A 20,429-nucleotide genomic window follows, 5' to 3' on the forward strand; every position below is an offset into this window, starting at 1 on the left:
TGAAAGATTGTTGTAACTGAAGTGCGAAATGTGCTAGAAAAGAAAAGAAATGAAAACTAATCTTTACAAATTGGTCTTGGCTAAATTATTTCCCAAAATTTTTCTCCGTTTAATTCTACCTTAAACCCATTAATCTTCAACCTCTTATAAAAATATTTATTTCTAGTGTTTTTTTCTTTTAAATTATTTTATGCTATTGCTGGCTTTATAGGCAACTGAATGCGTGGCAAAAACATTGGGTAGCTTATGGGTGCTGGCAGTCTATGAAGAAATAATTGGCCGTAAAAATTTAGCTAGTTCTCGGCAGACCGCTAATAGTTTTGACGGTCATCTACTTCAATGTTCGTTTTTTCTCCGTTGTGTGTCTATTATCGCTACTTATCGAGTCTGCTATTCCAGATATATCTTCACCGCATGCGCAATTTATGGAAAATTTGACGGTTTTTGTTGATTTTGGTATCGTTTGGGCCGATGTTTTTACTAATGGCTTTTCTGATGAATTTGATAATTTTCACCATTCGCCATTTCCAGGTTTTCTAAGTATAATATTTTTGCTCGTCGTTCTCGGATAAAATGGGTCACTCGATAAGGGCAGTTTTGTTAACCTGTCTCAGTTTCCGTCACGTGTCACGTATTATTTTTTTGATTTTTTATAAGTTTTATAGAGCGGCACAAATGGGATGGATATAGTCCAAGCGGATTTATATGTGAAGACATTTATCTATTTTCTTGGGTCCGAACGAACGTGGCTGGCTTTAACCATCAAATCTGCATCACTGTTTACAAAAATGTCCTGGGACTGGGAAAGCAGTTGCATTCTCGTATGTCTTCTCCATAGTACTACACCCTGGGTGCCCTTTAACTCATATCTTAAGTCCTTGGAGTATTGAGGGAAGAAGACCGATCCAGAGAGTATCGGGGTTGGACCTCATAATTGGGCTATACCATTTCAGGCAGGTTGATTGGGAAATCTATTAGTTTTGTTCGTTCCAAAGAGATAAGAATGAGGAAGCTTTGAAGAAGAGTGAGGAAGCTTCCATGGCTTGTGGTGATTTTCTTGGAAGTGACAAACCGCGCGATCCAATACTCCAATAATGTTCAAGCCACTGTTATTCGCTTTAATGATACCACTCTTGACCAGAAAGTGAATCGGCCATGAGACAATAGCGATAACCGTCGAAGTTAGGAAGTTAGTAAGTTCATGTAGATGTAGTTGAATCTGGAATTGTAGGTTTTAATGCCTTTGAGAATTGATCTGTTCTGGTAGTAAATGTTGGTTCTTGGGCACATTACACATTCTCTGCCCCAATACAATTTATCTTTTTTCATTCCGAGTTAGATGTGCAAATTTTTCGCTCAGAACTTGAATCTAGAAGGGTTTGACATAGCTCCTGGATCACCCGAAAAGTGGCTGGTATCTATGGTCGTAAAACTAGCATATCTCAGGGTAACCTTGCTCCTGAAGGTAGAGTGGACAGCTAAATTTTGGACGAGCTCTTATAGTTTCCTTCTCCTTTTTTTGGAATTTCTAAAGTTTTTTCTTCGTCCCAACTTTCAAGCATATTTGTTTTCGCTGACTGCTTTTTACAGTTGTTCGTTGTTTTTGACGTATATATGACAAACTATGTGATAAAATACTCATGGCTAGGTAGGTTGATATCAGTGACCGCTCGGAGTGCTGCAAGGATTCTAGCTGGCTCAGATCTTCAGAGCCAGCCCGTAGCATTCACAGAAGAATGCAGTTCTGCCATAGAAATCTCTCTGGGGTCCCCAAAGAATAATTTACCTAGTGTCCGTAACCTGTTTCTAGCTAGAGCTGGGCAAAGGAAGTGCTTGAGACTTTGTTATAAGCGGACTAAATCCTTCTTTGCTTGCCGTAGGTGGTGAACCTTTGCCATCTGAGGTCCATGGTTGCTAAGTAGTGCGAGTGGATTCCGCCATTAACGGTCACCAGTGACTGTATCCGTCGAAAGACTGCCAAGAGAAGAGCACCGCCAGGTCTATCCGTCAGTTCGCTCACTCCCCTCTATGTTCCTATAACCTAGAGGATGGTGCCGTTGCTCACTACAAGACCTTAATGGCCACTTAGCAGTCAGTCAGAATGGCTACGTTATGGTTGGGGCTTGGATCATGCCCCAGCTATCGACGGACTTCCAGTATCGCCAGTACTTCCGCTTGAAACACATTGGTAAAACATGGGAGACCACATAACTCGGATCCACTGTGCGCATTTGACTAGGTGTTCGTTTATCTGTTCGTACCAGAAACATTCGGGTTGACTTGATGGTTGCAAGCAATTCTCTATCGTAGATGATGTGCCGTATTTCTGTGTTTGGCAGCTTTTCAGAGAAACTCCTATTGCATCCATGGTGAAGTCTGTGATGTGGGTGGTGAAGGCTATTTTTGCATCTTAGGAGAAGAAGTTTAGTATAGCGCTTAACAGTACGAGCTTATTTTTGTAACTCTCAAAAGCTTTTTTGGATACTGGCGCCCAAGACGTCCTATGCATACCTTGAGAAGGCTATTGAGAGGCGCTCGTAGATCTATTGTGTGTAGGAGATATCCTCGGCAAAATTTTGTAACCCCCAGAACGGGCGAAAGTGGCAGATTGTTTCTGATTTCCTTTACTTTCTGATGGTTTTTATTCTCTTTTGAGATCGTTTGCATGTTGTGGAAGTGTGGCAGCGCAATATATAGAAATTGGGAAAAAATGAGTGCGCGATTAAAACCATTTGAAATTTGAGCGCGCTTGAGTGGTTTCGGCATGCATTCAGTTTTGCCTATGCGCTTTTTTTAATCATTGATTTGACAAAGGAGCCGATAGCCTCGAGAAAAAAGCAAGCTCAATTGCCTTTTTACTTGACAGAAACCTGTTTGTAGTACGTGTTTCAAGCGAATGTTTTCATGGAAATCCATAAAAAAACAATAATATCTGGATAAGTGCGCAGATATATAGAAGAAGAAGGGATTTGATAAGATGTTGTAAAGAGCGCTGAGATACCAGCTGGTTGATGTTAAATCTAAATTGTGACCGTTGAAGTTGTTTTTGTGGAAATTGATTTTTCCGCAGCTCCATTCCTTTTTCAAGGGCTGGATAATGAGCGTCGATCTTGACATATGGGCTGGAAAGGGAGAGATCGAGAATGCGGCCCAAGCAATTTTTGGTGGTGTTGAGTTGGAGTGCAGCACAAACAAAGAAAGAAGAGACCAGTAGAAAAGAGTTGGAGGAAAAGGAAGGGGAGGATTTGAAGGTATTTCCAAAGTTAAGAAGATTAGGACAGCTGAACATGGGGAGGTTAAAACCGGCATGAAGAACGAACGGGAAAGAAGGAAGATTGTCGTTAAGAAGTTCAGATAAACTGTCAAACAAGTCTTTGTACAGGTGGGAGAGTCAAGTGCAGGGGAAAAATATTAAGAAATAGAAAACGGAGCAGAATTGGGCGGGAAGACGTCAAGGCAACCCAATCCCAATGTTAGTGAGAGGGGGAGAAGGTGAGTTCCGCGTGGAGTGGACGTTTAATTATAATCATGATTCCATTGCTAGTGAATTTACGAGATGCAACTCCTGTCATAACGAGAAATGGAATATCCTTCGGAGAGCTTGGAGCTTAATATTTTGTTATGAAGCCAGGTTCCCAATACTGATACAGTATCACATCTGTTGAGAAATCAAAGTCCTGCAGCTTGGTTTTTGAACCCCTAGCAGTGGATTTTCTTGAAATTTATCAGCACTTCAAGTGTTTGGACGGCTTAAGGAAGATCCTTGCTGCCAGAAAAAAGTTGTGGGGATCAAGTCAAATTTGAGGGGGGGGGGGGAGGGGCAAGTCACCTTGAACAACTGGTCAGCTGATTTTGCTCCTGATGTACTCCAACACCTTGCCCGAGGAAGTGGCGCTAGCGTGCGTCTTAAAACATAGAGCCGTTTTGTTCGGAAGGCCATCTTTATCAGTCCCACTATTTTATATTTTGGGTTTTCATCTGATTAAGTAGCTTTTACAATTACAACTTTCATTTTAGTGTTGAGTATTTTGTATGGTATAACCATCGGCGATGAAAAAAACTGATATCAAAACGAAATTCATTCAGCTAGATACTGATATTCAATATTTTCAAACCACCCTGCATTGCCAAAAACCGTGTCACATTGCATTCCATTCAAATAGTGAAGCCAAGTACCAGAACCAAACCTTGCGTAAACATATAATTTTCTACTTTTCACTTTCACATAGAAAAAGAAGTCAAACTTACTTTTCATTAACAACTAAAATTTTCTAGACTGAATCGAAAACTAATTGACCAAAATTTTCTTTTCAATAATTTCAGGTGACTGAGGTGCCATCATTTAGGGGACGCCATGGGGAGGTTAACGGCGGCCATTTTAATTTGGCTGTCCGCATTCTATTTTCAACAAATTGCAACCGAGGTAATTACCCGAAATGTCTTCATTACTATTGTACAAATGATATCTTGCACGGCATCATTTTGATTATAGTTTTTCCAAAAATCTGATCTTAATTAACTTTCCCTTATTCTTCTTTATTTATAGGATTTATTCTCGTGCCCAAATGGTAAGTTTTTTTTGTTGATTTGCTCTAGTTGTTTTGAGGACGATATATTTGTAGACCTGATTTTCGTTCTAATTAGTTCTTGTTTTGCCTCCGTAATATATAGAAAAATATTTTAATACTAACGAGAAAGATACAAACCTACCTAAAATGGTAAACAAGATTTTGCAAGGAAAGCCATCCATAACGACCGCCTAATGTCTTTCTAAGCCTATTTGGGTAAGATGGTCGCCAGATAATGAAATGGAAAGCGTGAAAACTGGCATTTTCGTCGTCACACTAAGCATTATCGATCATTGTTGTTGGGAAGTTAGACGGATTTGTAATTGTTTCCTGCATTTTCTAAGATGATTAGCACTACAAAACGGTATTTTGTTGGAAAATAATTTGAGAAATGATTATGGCATCGTAAGCAATGAAAAGATATTTCTTTCTTCCTAGTGGGAACTGAGTGTCGAAAATGACTCTGGCATCAGCAGGGTGTGTAGGGAAAAACTTTCGATTGCTTAATGGCTAGAAAGTGTTCATTTGGCGTTAGTGCTATCATCAGTAATTTAGCAGAATGGCTGGTGAGTTAAGTTGCAAGACGGTAATAAAGGCGATTAGATAATTTGTAGGATTGAATTGCTTGTTGAGGTGGAGATGTCTGTTCGGAATTCTTCCGAGCAATTAGCAATAACTTTGGGTGGTCTTTGTAGATGATACTTTCAGTACATCAGTCTGGTGGTGCCTTCTTTCAAGAGGCATCGACACTTTATTTGATTTCATCATGATTATAGGCTTTAGCCGTAGTATGTCTCTCAAATTAACCACACTAAAAGCTATCGAGCAAAGTTGGTCCGATAGAATAATGTTGATAAAAGAAGGATCAATAGCTCCTGTTCAGGAAGGAAAGTTTTCCTGCTACTACAATTTAGTTTATTTAACAAATATCTTACTTCGGGAATCAATTGTTCCTTTCTTCGATGTTTATTTCCTGAGGAAGGCAACAACTGATTCCCGAAATACCGTATTTGTTCTCTCGAATTAAATTGTACGCGATAAAGGAACAGCGATCTCAGTTGAAATACTAACCACCAAATTACTTGAAAAATTACAAACTTGGTGACTGGCATTCCTGTTCTTTCCGAACAATCCTTCGCGGTAGACTCAGGTGCCGTGTATGATCTCATTTGCCAACTCTTCCACAATGACCAATTGAACCAATACCTCTCGACGTAGACCAGGCTCTCCTTACGCTTCGATCGACACGAAGGAATATTAGGAGGTTCGTCGAAGCTCTTTGAACAGGCGGAACCGCGCTCAAATTCGTGGAAAGAGGGGGAACTAACACGTACATTATAACGTTAATATATGGGCTTTCTATGGCATGGAGGGCAAACGGCCGACATAATCCCTTTACGAATTTATGGTAGACGGCGAAAATTTCCGACCTGCAGAAGAGTCTCATAAATGCCGCTATTTAGTTCCTTGCCACAACCCTGCAACGCGATAAATTAAAGAAAAATTTACTGTTAGCAGGAGCTAGTCGGCGAAGTATTTGGGGATGCATCGGGACTTGGTTATAAAGTGATCATCCGAAAAACCGATGCTGCGTGGAATGACTGTTCACCTAATGTCGAATAGATGGGTCGCATCGTACAAACATTATTCCCGGCACACCCCGTTTAAATTGATGTGAAATGCGCCGAGTAATTCGGTTTGAGATCCAAAATGGAAGCTATTATGGGAATTTTGAAAATCGTATTGCCGTCGTTGTTCCTCGTGACGCTCAATGCTAGAGGTGCTGTCGATTTCGTAAAATACTACATATACTAGACATACTAGACATATTCGTTCGATTCCTCGAACTGCCTCTTAAGAGTATTGCGGGGTTTTCTAAGAAACTGCCTCATGCTCTATGAGACGCTGGAGGGAATTAGAGGTAACGTTGACGGTAGGACCGGGTTCCATTTAAGACCGGATCCCAGGAGCACTTTTTACGATAGTCTGCTAAGACTTGGGACGCCAGAAGACTCTCGTCTAGGCAGAAGATGCTGCGGCATTTGTTACACTGTTGAATAGGCTATAGTTTTAGTGTTGCGTTGGGAAAAACTCCACCTTGCCTTAAAACAAAATGGTGATGATCGGCCATCGGATTGTAGAGTTAAAGCTAAAGTTTAAGTACCTTGGATTGACGTACGATTCGGAGATCCGAGCAAATTAACCAGCGGCAAACAAGTTTGTAACAGGAGCTGCGGAATAAAGTCGGATAATGGCAAGCGTTGGTTGTCTTATCTCTAGTAGGAAACGACTTTTCATAGGTGCACGACGCGGAGTTGATGATGCCTTTAACAGGGACATGAGATATCTATCTCCTACTATACCGTCTCAGTGCCCACTGTGATGATAATTGCAGGAATGATCCGTGCTGCTAATGAACGCAGGCATCTGACCATTTTAAAAGTAGTTAGTCCGTGCTACCCTACACAGCTCTGGTTTGGGCAATTGCTCTGGAAATACAAACTGGTCGTTGAACATGCCGCATCATTTCGAATATTCGAAGATGGATTGGAAGTAACTACGGGAAACTAAATTACGAGTTGAAACAGTTCTTTCGTAGACATGGAGACTGTCGTACATATTTACATCGACTTTCACTGCTCCAGGTTTCTTGCGCCAGGGTTGGAGGTTGCCGCAAACAGGCGTTTCACATCCAAAAATATTGCCGAGTTCATGCTCAACTCAGCGAAGGCTTGCAGCCTAATTGAAAAAGAGTTGAAAACTCATGAACAGCTTAGAAAGGAAAAATTCGGGAAAAAAAAAGGCAGAGAACCACAACGAGCTGGAGTTAAGAACTTGTCCAGCCCCGCGGCGCTATCTTCTACAGCAGTCCCGTAGGGAGAGCACATTCTGCTTCTTCTTCTCGCGAAGTGCCTGTAAGAGCTTCTTGCCAATAAGTTTATTAATGGTGTGAAAATAACCCCTTTTCAGTGCACCATAACCTTTCAAGAGGATATGACCACCACACTTCTTCAACGGCGTTAGGAACGAGGGTTCTTTGCTTCATCAGGAAGAAGTCTATCTTGAGCCCGAAGTTCTCGGCAGAGTTTTCTTAAGCACACATGCTTTTAACATACTCATATATGGCCTGACCTTTCCCACTTTCGTAAAATTTAAGCTTCCACTTTGATGTTAAATTCTCGTCTAACGGCTTTTTAAACGCAAGCAGTCCTAGCCCCTCCACCTCACCAGCATTAACTAAATCAGTTTGCAGCAAAGGAATGCCCTTCCTAATCCTGCAGGCCGTGGCACGCCGGAGAAGAGGAGGAATATACAGCAAAGCCTGGGGGTGATGTCGTTCGAAATTGCGAAACATACAGGAACGCACGTTAACAATGCCACTCGCTAACAAACGGTAAGAAATTGCGTTTTCACATGCATTAAGGCATTATCGGTGAACCTATTAGTTCGGAAGCTGTACTACCTGGCGAACACCAGATGGGATGTTTTCACTCTGAGGAGAAAAGATACGCTCTGTGCGATGATTACTACTATCCTCCTCCGGTGAGTTCAGCAATACAACAATCCTGGCAGTCTTCCAGAATGCAGGGAAATAGCCCTTCCGTAAGCAACAGGTCATACAATTACTGGACATGAGATGGTACCGCTTGTCATATGATTTTCCATATCTCGCCGGTTATCCCATTCCAACTAGGTATCTTCCGAGCCCTGAGCCTCCTCATATTCTCTTCAATTTTGCAACAAAGCAGAGGAGAAATATCTTCCCCCTTCAGCGTGACCGCCAGGAGACACCGAATACTTTGATTTCGGAAACAGTTCACCCAGTGAAAAACAAACACTGTCACGCCAGGCCAACATAGACTTACCGGTCAACTTGATGCAAGCAATGTCATGACTGCGTTTCCGTTTGTATTTCTGGTAGACCCCTTCCTCCTTAATTATGCTTACTGACGAAACACCTTCAGTCTTCTTCCATCTTTATAACACGACACACCATACCTGTGCAAAAGCATAAATTGGTCGACATCGACAAGGGTATTAACATCATATTGACAGCGCGCCCTTTGGAATTTCTTCTTCAGGTTACGAATTTGCCACCGTTTACTGTGGAAAGCATGCATCCACCTTAAGGCATGCTTCGGTGCCCTCCGTTCAGGCGTCCTTAGCATGTCATCATTGGTAATACACATACACTCATTCAAAAACTCAACTTTCTAATCCACTGGCAAATGTATGTACTCAGAGAGAAGAGAGCGACTCGCTAACTCCTCCATGCGACCAACATATTCCACCCAGTTACAACCAGGCGTATTTCAGCGAATCGTCGTAAATGGCGGACAAATACTCGCATTTACCCCCTTATTAAGCAACACGATCTCAGTATAAGTATGGTCATTGACATTGCATCCATCTAGCAATCTCCATGACTAGACAAACACCTTTGCTACAAAATTAGCACACGTATCAAATGTCGCTGACGGCACTGGGGCTCTCAAACGTATAAACATTTGCCGGGACGTTGAAATAAACCAAATAGGGCTTCAACAGCATTTCGGACAATATCTCTTCCCTATGCATAGCACGGTGGCAAGATGTCCACTGGAAAATCTTGATGTGCCACAAAGGGAAAATTGCACTTGTGTTGGTAGCCAAGATGAACGCTGTTTCACGAAGATGTGGAACCACTTCATCCACCTGGATATCCTACGCGATATAATGCTCTAGATCTTTTGTCGGCTGTATGCAATACCACCGTCCTAAGAGCCCCGTGATAGAGACACACACGTCCCACTCATTAGTGAGAACCTCAACATAGACGCAATCTAGATGCATATCATTAACGTCCACCTTGGCCGATCTCCTAGCGATGAACACCCGCATGTCAGTAGTAGAACAATATGGCACCACTAATGCTCGCGAATGTGCTGGTCGAGATCGTGCAACACAGCATTTGTCCTAGCGCAATTCAACCACGTGGGGAGCTAAAAGAAGCCATTCGGAGAAGTAGAAAGAACTGTTGATATAAACCCTTGGAACGAGTCCTGCAGGGTGGTAATGGAATGGCTGCGGATATCACCTGAGGTGACCTATCCGCGCCTCCCGAAACAGATTGTTTTCATTCTGTTCCTTCACCATGAAAATATCGTAGGGCAAACAGTTATCCAGATAAATGAGTTCATAATACCTCCAGTAACTGAGAAGGGGAAAATATGTGGTAGGATCGGTGGCAACAAGCTCCCAGGTTTGAATGGTAACCCCGACCGAGCATTGAAACTGGCAGTGAAGTCTAGGTCCGGACTTTCGGCCAAATCTTCAAGACGTGCCTAAAAGAAGGAATATTCCCTGTCCAGTGGAAAAAGCAAAAATAGGTAAGAGACCCAGCATCATATCGTCCTATCTGCCTGCTAGATACAATGAGGAAGATGATGGAGAAAGTCAACTACAACAGACTCCCACCTATTTTTGAAAACAGCAATGGCTTGTCGAAGCGGTAGTTTGGTTTCGGGCGTGCCCACTCTACGGTGGATGCAGTAAGCATGGTGGTGAACCTGGCAAAAGACACATTGATTTCTGACGGTTGCTGTGAACCTGGTGGAAAATTACTTCTCTGAGAAAACGGATGAGACCCCTAAAGAGGCTGTAACAAGAGTACTAAGTAATGATCGGTACTAGGTGCCCTGATGTGAAATATCATGTATAATGAAATGCTTGTTCTTCCCGTCTCAGAGGGGACTACAACTGCTGGCTTGGGGTACGAAAAAACGGAAACAGTCCTAATAACGAATGGGGGTGATAATTGACACCAAATTGAGCTTTACGGAGAACCTAGAGTATGCATGCGCAAATACAGCCAATGCCACCATGGGACTTGCAAAAATATGACCGAATATTGACGGGCGGGAAAACTATCGGAGATTCCTTCTAGCTGGAGTGGTGCGATCCATCCTGCTTTACTCATCACGTATATGGACAAACTCTCAAAGACGGAAACAGGTGAACTCGGTTTACCGGCTGATGTCTTTAAAAATTTAGAGTGCTTTTAGAACCACATCAGATGAGGCAGTATTGGTGGTGGCGGGTATAACTTCTTTTGACATTCTGGCAAAAGAAATGAGTGTTCTGTACCATGCAAGATATCTGGAGGGACACACAGAGCGTAGGAGTGCAACATTAGGGTGTGTTTTGTGCAGAATCATGGGGAGACTAACTGTCACATTACGAACTTTCTCACGGGACACGGTGGTTAGAGGCAGTATCTGCATCATTTGAAGTTGGATGACTCCCCGAATTGTCCTAGATGCGGTGACAGGATCTAACTAAACCAAACGTTGGGCACGAGCTGAACCCGGAGAACTTAGTTGCGAAGATGCTGAGGTCGAAAGAGAACTGGCGTGAAAATACAGGTGAAATTGATAAAGGAGCAAAGCCGAAAAGAGGATAAGGATCAGTGCCTAAATGCAAACCTATCCCGTGAAGTAATACTTAAATGGTGGTCCCGTGGAGCTGGGTCTGGAAAAACCGGGGGTGGTTTTTAGTGGGTGTCAATCCAACACGCGCCCGCTCTACCAGATAGTCTTTGGTTCGGCAACCACCCGCTCTATGGCCAAAACTGAGGTATCTAAAACACGCAGGATGTTATCTGGCATTGCAGCAACAGACAAGTTGACTCTTCAGCTTCTGGAATGTTTTTCTTTACCGAAATTTATCCAAAATCGGTTAGAAATTTCTCTACGGGATCATTTAATCAGACTTCATCCCTTATCTTTCATCTTTCCCTCTCAAAATAAATTATTTTTAGCTGCAAACATTTAACTCTGACGTATCAACTAATTTTTCTCAAAACAAGTTTCTGGCTTAAGTCTTTCGTTTTCCATACGCGTGAGCTTCATTGTCTAAGGTTGTTACAATGAAATATGATTCAATTCTTTTGAATTTTTCGTTCTATTTTCTCCGTCATATTTGAATAATACTTAAAATAGCTTAAGAAAACCGGGAATGTCAATGGCACGGAATCTTTGGCCGTTTTTATCCACCGGATGAGTAATTCTAATCATACATTAAGCAATCAACTCGTCTCCGAATGATACGGAAGTCAATATAATTATGAAAATTGTACTTCTTTCGCGGAAACCAACTACCACACCGTCTTCTATATAGTAGGCATAAACAGCAATTGTCGGTAGAACAGGAATTTTATTGCTTCTGCAATTTCGCAAACCACTCAAAATAATAAAGATTGTGATCACGATTACAGTCATGAAAAGTCATCAAACTTCCAGCTACTTTTATCCGTATTCATTTCACCGATACAAATTTTTACACAATCAATTTCATATATCAACGATGACGAAAAAGAAATACCGAAGCAAATACAACAAATCTAATGCTGTATCTTTCTTTATTATTGTTAACATAAACATCTTAACCAGTTTTTTTTCTAGACTAATGCATGAAATGATCATTATTTCGAACGTCGTCGTCGCATGCTAATCCACTTACATGCGAGCATGTGGATCGTCCATACTGTAAAGCGATATATAAGTCGGTTACCGTTAGTAAGATCAACCAACGGTTTTTCCATATTTGCAGTTTAACATTCACTGATTCACATACTTATATGTTCAAATATGAACGGAATATCTGTTGAAAAATTGAAGCCTCAATGATGTCTCTCAACATTATTGAAGATGTGATTCGGTCAGAATTCTTTCGATTAAAATTAGATACGATTGTTGCTGATGGTACGCTCGTCTCTCGATTTACATTGGGAATGAGATACTTGAAATTTGTCTGCGGTTATTCTTAGATATTTTTATTGAAAGGGTAAATTTGATCAAGATGTACTAAAGATCTTCTGTAGTGGTGGTAACAGTTTAGGATTGATCCGAATGAGGTTTGCAGCCCAAAACTTTCTAGTTTTAATGAGCAAAACTAATATTCATTATTTAGGTAATGGAGAAAAGTTATAATGAGCAAGACAGATACTTACTAGTCATGAAATAGTGGGATCAGATTTTCGACAAGTGACTGCAACATACCGACTAAGTTTCGGTCCCATTCCCATTCCCATTCTCATCCAAACCGCATGAGCATCTTTACCCGTGGTTATCAAATGTAGGTTCCTGAAACACTTGCTACGTCAGCCATGGAATGCAACCCGTTGTGTATGGAATAAAATTGAGTAAGTTACTTCTCGTAAAATCTCTAAACCCGCCATGCACAAATATCATAGAATGTGGTTCTATGGGATCCCCAATAGTATTTTCTCTAACCAGGCTCGACTGGATAGTGCTAAATCAGCTTACAATTCCAGTCCAGTTCGACTAGTTCAGCAAAGTCTTTCGGTCAACCAACATGATGTTACTGTACTCCACATATTAACAGATACTCGTAGCTGCACCGTAGAAAACGAACAAATAAACCAACTTCTTCGTACGCTTTTTTTTCTAACGTTCTTTGAAAGATGATCTGGAGTTAATATATTACCAAACAACGTTCCATGACTGGCTTTACGGCAATACGGAATGAAATTAAAAAATCTAACGTTTTCTTCTTCACTTGTTAATTTTTCTTCCAGTTTCAGCTTTTCTATTTTCCCTCTTTCCACGATACGTGCAGCGAGTTTTCTCCAGTGTATGACTGGTGGTGAATATCTAAGTTGTTTGGCACTAAGGCCAACTACTTTGGTTATTAATAGTATTGATATCGGTTAATCGATGAGTAGATTGTTGGGTAGGTAGGTGCGGGTTAGTGGAGTATGATGACGCGCATACAGATGAGTAAAATTATGGTAGATGCAATGGATGCAGGGAGTTCTGTTTCAATGAAGGCTAAATGTAGGAGAGGTTGACACTCCATGTACAGAAAGAGCCGGATAGCCTTGAATGGGCATCTGAATTTTAGGAAGTCTGCATGACCAACTGCTTTATTGCTGTATTCACTGGCAAGCTACCCATTGCAGTAGAGGATCTTGAAAGGTAAAGATGGTATCAAGTCCAACCGAGGTTTGTCTGATAAATTTCAACGAATCGTGAATGATGTCCTTTGGTTACACTTTACTCAACATAAGAGGTAATATGTGACTGTCATTTATACAGTTTCCGATATATTAAGACGAGTTTGAAGATATTATTTTTTATCTCAGTTATTTTGTAATGAACCTGGGTTCGTTGCAGTATTGTACCAGGAGCAGTCTGTGCGTTACTTTCAGATGATTTTGCTGTAGAGGTTGTGCAAATTCTAAAGACTAGTTAAATTTTTTTCATTCATTCATTCATGTGTGAAAAATTACTTAGCTCCTCAGGAAATATACTTCTTCCAATTTTCTTCTATATTGATATTTGAAATTGTGTAATTCTTCAGTGCGGTTGCGGTTGTGACGAATGGTTCAGAACAGTATTTCATCTCAACTATCGTGATCGTGCTTTTGCATGCACGTGTATGGTTATCCCAGACCATCACATACAATTGTAATGTCTCTTCCAAGCTTTACCAATGCGAAATGGTGGCATAATATATGCGCAAGCTTCATTCGATAATTCGACTGTTATCCTGAAATTTTATATTTTCAACATTCTGCATCGATCTGATGTAAATTACCGGTGGGCTGAAAAGTTTGTAGGCTAACATACAGATGGCACTACTAGTATTAAATCCATATAATTTGTAGTTAATCCTAACCTTTGAAAGTCATGTGTACAAATTTGACAGCTGTCAGATTATTAGTTTCTGGGATAGAACATTTTGAATGAAGCAACTTTTGTTAGTTTGAAGAAAAAATCTCTTCCCTTATAAAAAAACCCGAATTTATGCATCGCAATGTGACAATGCACGAAACATGATTCCATTATTTCACACCAAAATCAAAATGATCATCATCTGAGTGGAATGTACCTGGTAAACCGACTCCAAAGCGCGCAAAGATGCAACGGTCGGCTGTTAAGGCTATGGCATCAGTATTTTGGGATGCGCAATATTCATCAACAATCTTGAGAAGGGAAAAACCATCAACAGTGACTATTATATAGCGTTATTGGAGCTGCATTCGCGGAAAAACGTCCCCGTTTGAAGAAAAAGAAAGGGTTGTTTCATCAAGATGCACCATGTCACAAATCAATGAAAATTGCATGAATTGGATTTCGAATTGCTTCTGCCTCCACCGTATTCTCCAGATCAAGCAAACAAGCGCTAAAGGTTTCGTCAAGGGCAGAGGCAACTTCCGACGCTGCTTCACCTCTACCCCCATTCCACTTTTAACAAGACAAAAACATATCATCGGCGTCGTCCACTACTCCATTGAAGAACACATAATTAGGATCAATCGTGTGAAGGAAGAGTGAAAAATTTCATCCACATTTAGAAGTTGGGTCAGGAAATAATCAATCTTACCATGCTTTTGATTCAGGTACGGATCTAAATGACTTGCGCAGTGTATCTGGCCTCTTGATTCATTTTGCCAAGAGGGTTGCCTCTCAGTTAGTCAGTGTGCTGCCGTTCTTCACGAGTAACCATCTCTCTCAAATCTTTTCTCTTACAGCTGTAGATGACTTTATGGTTCTTAACAAGGAGAGCAACGAGGATCACTGCCGCGATCACCATCACAGTCGGTTCTGAGACAGTGCGATAGGAATACACCACTTGCAAAGCTCACCGCGTCTGCAGTTGCATTTGCATAACTGACCAGGCACGAACCTTCTGGCATATTGAATCCCAGCAGACTTTCGTAGGATGCATTTTAGAGGTCGGGCGCTTTGATGGACCGCTGTGCCTTCTATCCTCTTCCAGTCCTCTAAGGTCTCATAGAGCAGAGAGCGATCTTTTGGATAATCCCTGAATATCCGCAAGAGATAGCTCGGCACGTGGAATGAATTTTCCAATCTGCCTAGCATATCTGGCCATCTTAAGGAGTTGAAGGCATTGAAATACACAGCACAAACAAAAGAGTGGGATATATTACATGAAGTGTAATATCTGTCCCGAAACATACATTGGTTGGACAAAAAGGTTGGTTCACGCCCAAGTTAGTGAGCATTTAAATGAGGCAGAACTAACCAAACCAAAACAGGCAACACAGACCATCCCTGGCGAGGTCAAGCATGTGAAGTTTGACACCTGTGAAAGTTCCTTTATAAATAGGCAAACTCCGCAAATCCACTTGAGCACGATCTAGTAAGCGCGCATTGACTGCTCTTCAAATTAATTTCTAGATAGAATTGTTAGGAAATTTTCATCACAAAACTTCAAGGGTTTCTTAACCCTTAGCGTATAAATGTGATACCTTCGTCTTCATCTTCAAAGCCCACTGATGAGATGAGCTATCACCGATCTCCATATCTGGGTAGATATAATAAAATCACTGGCTTAAAGCAAAGATTTCATTTTTGTGTTTTAATAATTGAATAAGTACAGTCGGTGCAAACAAGCCGTTTCTAATGAAAATTTAAGACATGTCTACCATCAAGCGTTATGAGAATCACTATCCGTGGAGGTTGATGACAGTGTACTTCAGCTCGATGAACTGCATCCGCCACCTCCACAACAGCATCCACGATGGATCTCCCTGCTCTTCACCCGAACTTCTTTGGGGATAAGTCCCGGCAGCACGGGTCACTTCAGTGAGTCTACCTCTCATGAGGTTTTCGAACCGTATCAAGCATATACAGCGCTCGGTATACAGACAGTCCCGTTTCCCTTTGATAATCAGCGCAAACCTCACCATTTTCCAGTGACAAGGTCAAATGCCCTCATTCAGGTAAGCGTTAAATGCCTCGGGTAGCATGTCTGGCCGTTGGTAGAACAACAGCTTATATTTTTCCGCAGAGATAGTGTGTCATGTTATGCCTTCTTATTCTTCATAGTACAGACTGACTTCATGGTGAAAAGCGGTTAGTCCTCGACTTCTTCCGCGCTACTGCCATCAACCCCTGGGAGATAACGCCTAAAGAATGCCGTCCATCCGGTCGGTGCTAAGTATGTCCGAAAAGCCCCGATTTTTCGGGTGAAAAGTTTATAACCGAGTCGCAACTGATCTGTGCCATGACCACCTCAGCATGTTTAAAACCTGTGCAAATTGGGCTCCAATTTTTTTATTTTTTTGCAGATATGCATATTTCGGCAAGTGCTTATCGCCTACGTCAGTGGTTATGTCCCAATAGGAAAAGGAATCCAACATTTTTACATTTATATTTCTTTTCTTCCACATCGAGTGGGTAATTACGTTCTTATCGATTCCCTCCTATAATTATCTTCACGAGTGAGTCTCTTGACCAAGTTAAAAAGTCAGGACTATCCGTTATCCGTAGAGAGAAAATCCGGATCCACGGTAAAAATTATACTGAAAAACGGGCCCCGAGATGAAAATTGTATTGTTCAGGGGTGAAAATGATGCTGTCCTCCCTATTATCTTTTGTTTTCATTAATATTTCCATTCCAAGCCGTCAATAAAATTCTGGCCCCTTACCACCCCTATCTCGTCAGGGGACGACCTTGATCCCTCATGAGAAGTGCGCCTTTCGAGGTTTTGTAAATTTTTGAAGTCTGAAAGGATCTTAGATTTTTTCCTTCATCATTATCAATGGCGTAACAATCGGTATCCGATCTTGGCCTGCCTTAGTAAGGAACTCCAAGCATCCTGGCTTAGCCTGCATTCAGTTGCTCAAATGAAGCTTTTCTTTTTTCTGTACCGGAACTCTCTCCAGGTGCATAACAATATACTATTAAGGTGTTTCTAAATCTAAACCAGAATCTACTTTTCTGTCCCATGATCTTTTTCCGCTTAATCCCAGAATGTCCAGGGGTCAGGGGTATCTCCCTAACAAGAGAGGGATATGGACAGCTTCTAACGAGTTGATAGAGATCTGTACCAGAATAGATGATAGTAAAGCCCTGGGCCTGGACGGAGTACCGAATGTTTGTTAACTGCCTAAGTCTGGTAAACATCTAGACGAACCATCATCATGCAGATCCATATGTCTTCTGCACAATGTTAGAGCGGGAAATCTATAATAGATTACTCCCGGTGGTTGAGAGCCAAGGCGGCCTATCAGATCCGGAGTAGGTGGTCCGTAAAGCCAGGTCAATTATTGATACCATCAAACTGGTTGCTGACTTAACCTAAGATGCAGTTCACGGCAAACATTGCTTGGTAGTGACCCTGGATGGAAAAAATGCATTCGGCTAATCGGAATCTAATACGGAATTTACGGGAATCTCAGGGGAAGATTGGTATTCCCGCCTATTTCACTGTTATCAGCGATTGTTATTTAGCTGAAAGGAGGCTCTGGTGTGACACCGATGACGGACCAAAGGGGTACGTTGTTTCCGCGAGTCTCCTGCAGGACTCCGTATTGGACCCACTGCTGTGGAACATCATGTACAACGAATACTTAATTTTCCCCTCGTGGTAGATTACGCCGAAGCACTGGTTGTGGTTACTGAATTACACTCGGGCTAAGCGACCAGTGCTGTTAAAGGTTGGTTAGAGAGCTCTGGTGCAATACTTGCGGAGGTAACGAGAGAAACGTTCCTCAAACTCATCCTCATCAATTATGCCTGTGTTAGATTTGGGAATCATACCATCACTTCCACGCCGACCATCAAATACTTAGGGGTGATGATAGATGGGAAGCTCAGTTATAAGCGACGCGTGCAGTATATATGCAACAAGGCATCCACTGCAAGTATAGTACTGGAGGACCACGGCATAACTCTCGGTTACTTATAGCTAGGATGGTGAACTTGATCATGCTCTATGCGACTTCGGTTTTTGGAGAGACGTTGTAGATGTTAGTTAACGCTTATTTACTGAGTGCAGTCTACAGTACAGCAGTCCCAAAAGTGCGCTTTGTCTTCAGAACTAACTCAGACGCAACGTCCGTCATCTCAGGAATGATGCCAACTGACATTTGGGAGATGAGCTGGCTCGCAGATGAAGAACGCCGTGAAGAAGAGATCTGCAAATAGATGACAATAGTGTTGGATACGCTCGGGAAAGAGTCGGTGGACTCACAGTGATCCTTGCCATCAAGGAGTGGTTGGGGAGACTACACGGTAACTATAATCTTACCCAGTTTTACACGCGGTATAGAGTTCTTGTACAGCTTTAAACTGGATTCTTCACCCGATTGTCCAAACTGCGATAGAGCCCCAGAGGATACAGAGCATGTATTCTTCCAATGCCCAAGATCTGTAAAAGAAAGAAGGAACCTGGAGGTGACTTTATAGGAGGTACTGGTGGTGGTTTTATTGGATAGAAGTCCCCCCACTGCTGTGTCCAGGCTGGTATCTTTTGAAAATACGTTCTCAAAAAAATAAAACTACAGTGATTCTTCCTCCGATGCTTTAATTTTCTGCTCCTCCAGATTATCTGACACCTCCCGTGACCATTAACTGCTCGCACAAGCGCAGCGGGGAGAAATAACAAGCAAATAGGAAACAGATAATCTTGAAGAAAAATCAGAAGATAAAAAATGTCTTCATCCATAAAAACTGACTGCCACTAAGATATCGAAAAGATTACGATCAAACTTGAGAGCGTCATCGCACATGTATAAGAAAATTTATTCAAGACTCAAGATTTTGGCATAACAAAATAGAATTTGAGGTCAGTCGAACAATTTACGATTAAATTAGCATCGAGGATATTTATCATATTAGTCACTATGGATTGAGGGATAATATTCAATTCAATCAACACCTTCTCACCTGTATCTTGTTTGTGTTTTCTGTGAGTATGATTTATTGTTATTGTTAAAATATAAGGGGGCGTGCGTAATAGATGGGAAGAATCATTAAGGTAAAATCATGAAAACAATCTTTCATTTGTGAAAATTAAGATAATCCGAACAATAAAAGAAAGAGTCCCCTATTAATCCTACATATGTAGTATGATATTTCGGGAACCAGTTGTTCCCTTTATCGTTGAAGAATGGGTTTGACTAATTGATTGGTGCACTTAGAAGGAAAACTTTATGATTGATGTAGCGCCAATATAGAGAGCAGCACTTTAAGATTGTTTCTGGACGTTACGAGTCTGCGACAGGTATCTTAGTTAGTTATTTATCTGAAGAGATTGTGGATATTTTTCTTGTCAGTTTATCCAGATTTCAAGGATCTTCATCAAGTATAGAGTGTATTCGTCTCCGTTTTTAACTTTAACTTTGTCGTAAAATTACTTTATGTCTGGTACTTCGGGAACCATTTGTTCCCTTCATCAAAACATCTCACACTGAAGAAAAGCATTGGTTTTCTTAATGTTGTATGTGTGTGGACTTAATAAAAAATGTTAGTTGAAAAAGGAACTTTCCTCTTTCGATTTAAATTTCCGAAATTCCATTTTCATATGTGAGGTCCTCCTTAAAAGTAACCTCCGGCAGAAGTCATTCTTACCATGCATCTCACGTCTTCCATGCATGCAACATATGGAAGTGACGAACTGAATGTAATCTTTCTCTTCTTTCCCATTATTTTCTTTAAACATAAAAACAAATCTTAATGATATCACCTCAACCATGACAACAAGCAGGTGAATCAGACAGACCGGAAGAAACGTACACAATTCCGTTAATTCAAAGTGGTCATGTTCATGGCTACTGTTACCGGCTCGGTCGACCTCAAAGAAATTGAGGAGTAACTTTGAGTGAATCTGACCACCATCATATGCGAGCATGCATGCACAATTAAACACAAAACCCATTTCTTACAATTTCTTATCATGGCCAACCTTTTCCATGAGCTCTTCTTGGCTTCTGCATTCAGCACAAGCTAACGACAAAGACAATCGAACTATATTTGGATGGAAAGGAAGCCATTTGGCTGAGGTTTATGAGCTCTGATCGAGGGTCCCAATGCGAGTGGATCAAG

At 41.3% G+C, this 20,429-nt stretch overlaps 1 protein-coding gene across 4 annotated transcripts in view; it reads left to right on the plus strand.

Annotated features, from left to right (window-relative positions):
- The window catches only part of LOC119653230 (sushi, von Willebrand factor type A, EGF and pentraxin domain-containing protein 1), a 131,498-nt gene that overhangs the window by 40,849 nt on the left and 70,220 nt on the right, over positions 1 to 20,429 (plus strand). For all 4 annotated transcript variants that reach the window (XM_038057817.1, XM_038057820.1, XM_038057819.1 and 1 more), the window contains exons 3-4: positions 4,324 to 4,423; positions 4,547 to 4,568. In XM_038057817.1, coding sequence (XP_037913745.1) covers positions 4,355 to 4,423; positions 4,547 to 4,568 — 91 coding nt within the window. In that variant the 5' untranslated portion in view covers positions 4,324 to 4,354. The remainder of the gene's footprint in view (positions 1 to 4,323; positions 4,424 to 4,546; positions 4,569 to 20,429) is intronic.

This window comes from Hermetia illucens, chromosome 3 (genome assembly GCF_905115235.1).
Source record: "Hermetia illucens chromosome 3, iHerIll2.2.curated.20191125, whole genome shotgun sequence".
Taxonomy (NCBI): Eukaryota; Metazoa; Arthropoda; class Insecta; order Diptera; family Stratiomyidae; genus Hermetia; species Hermetia illucens.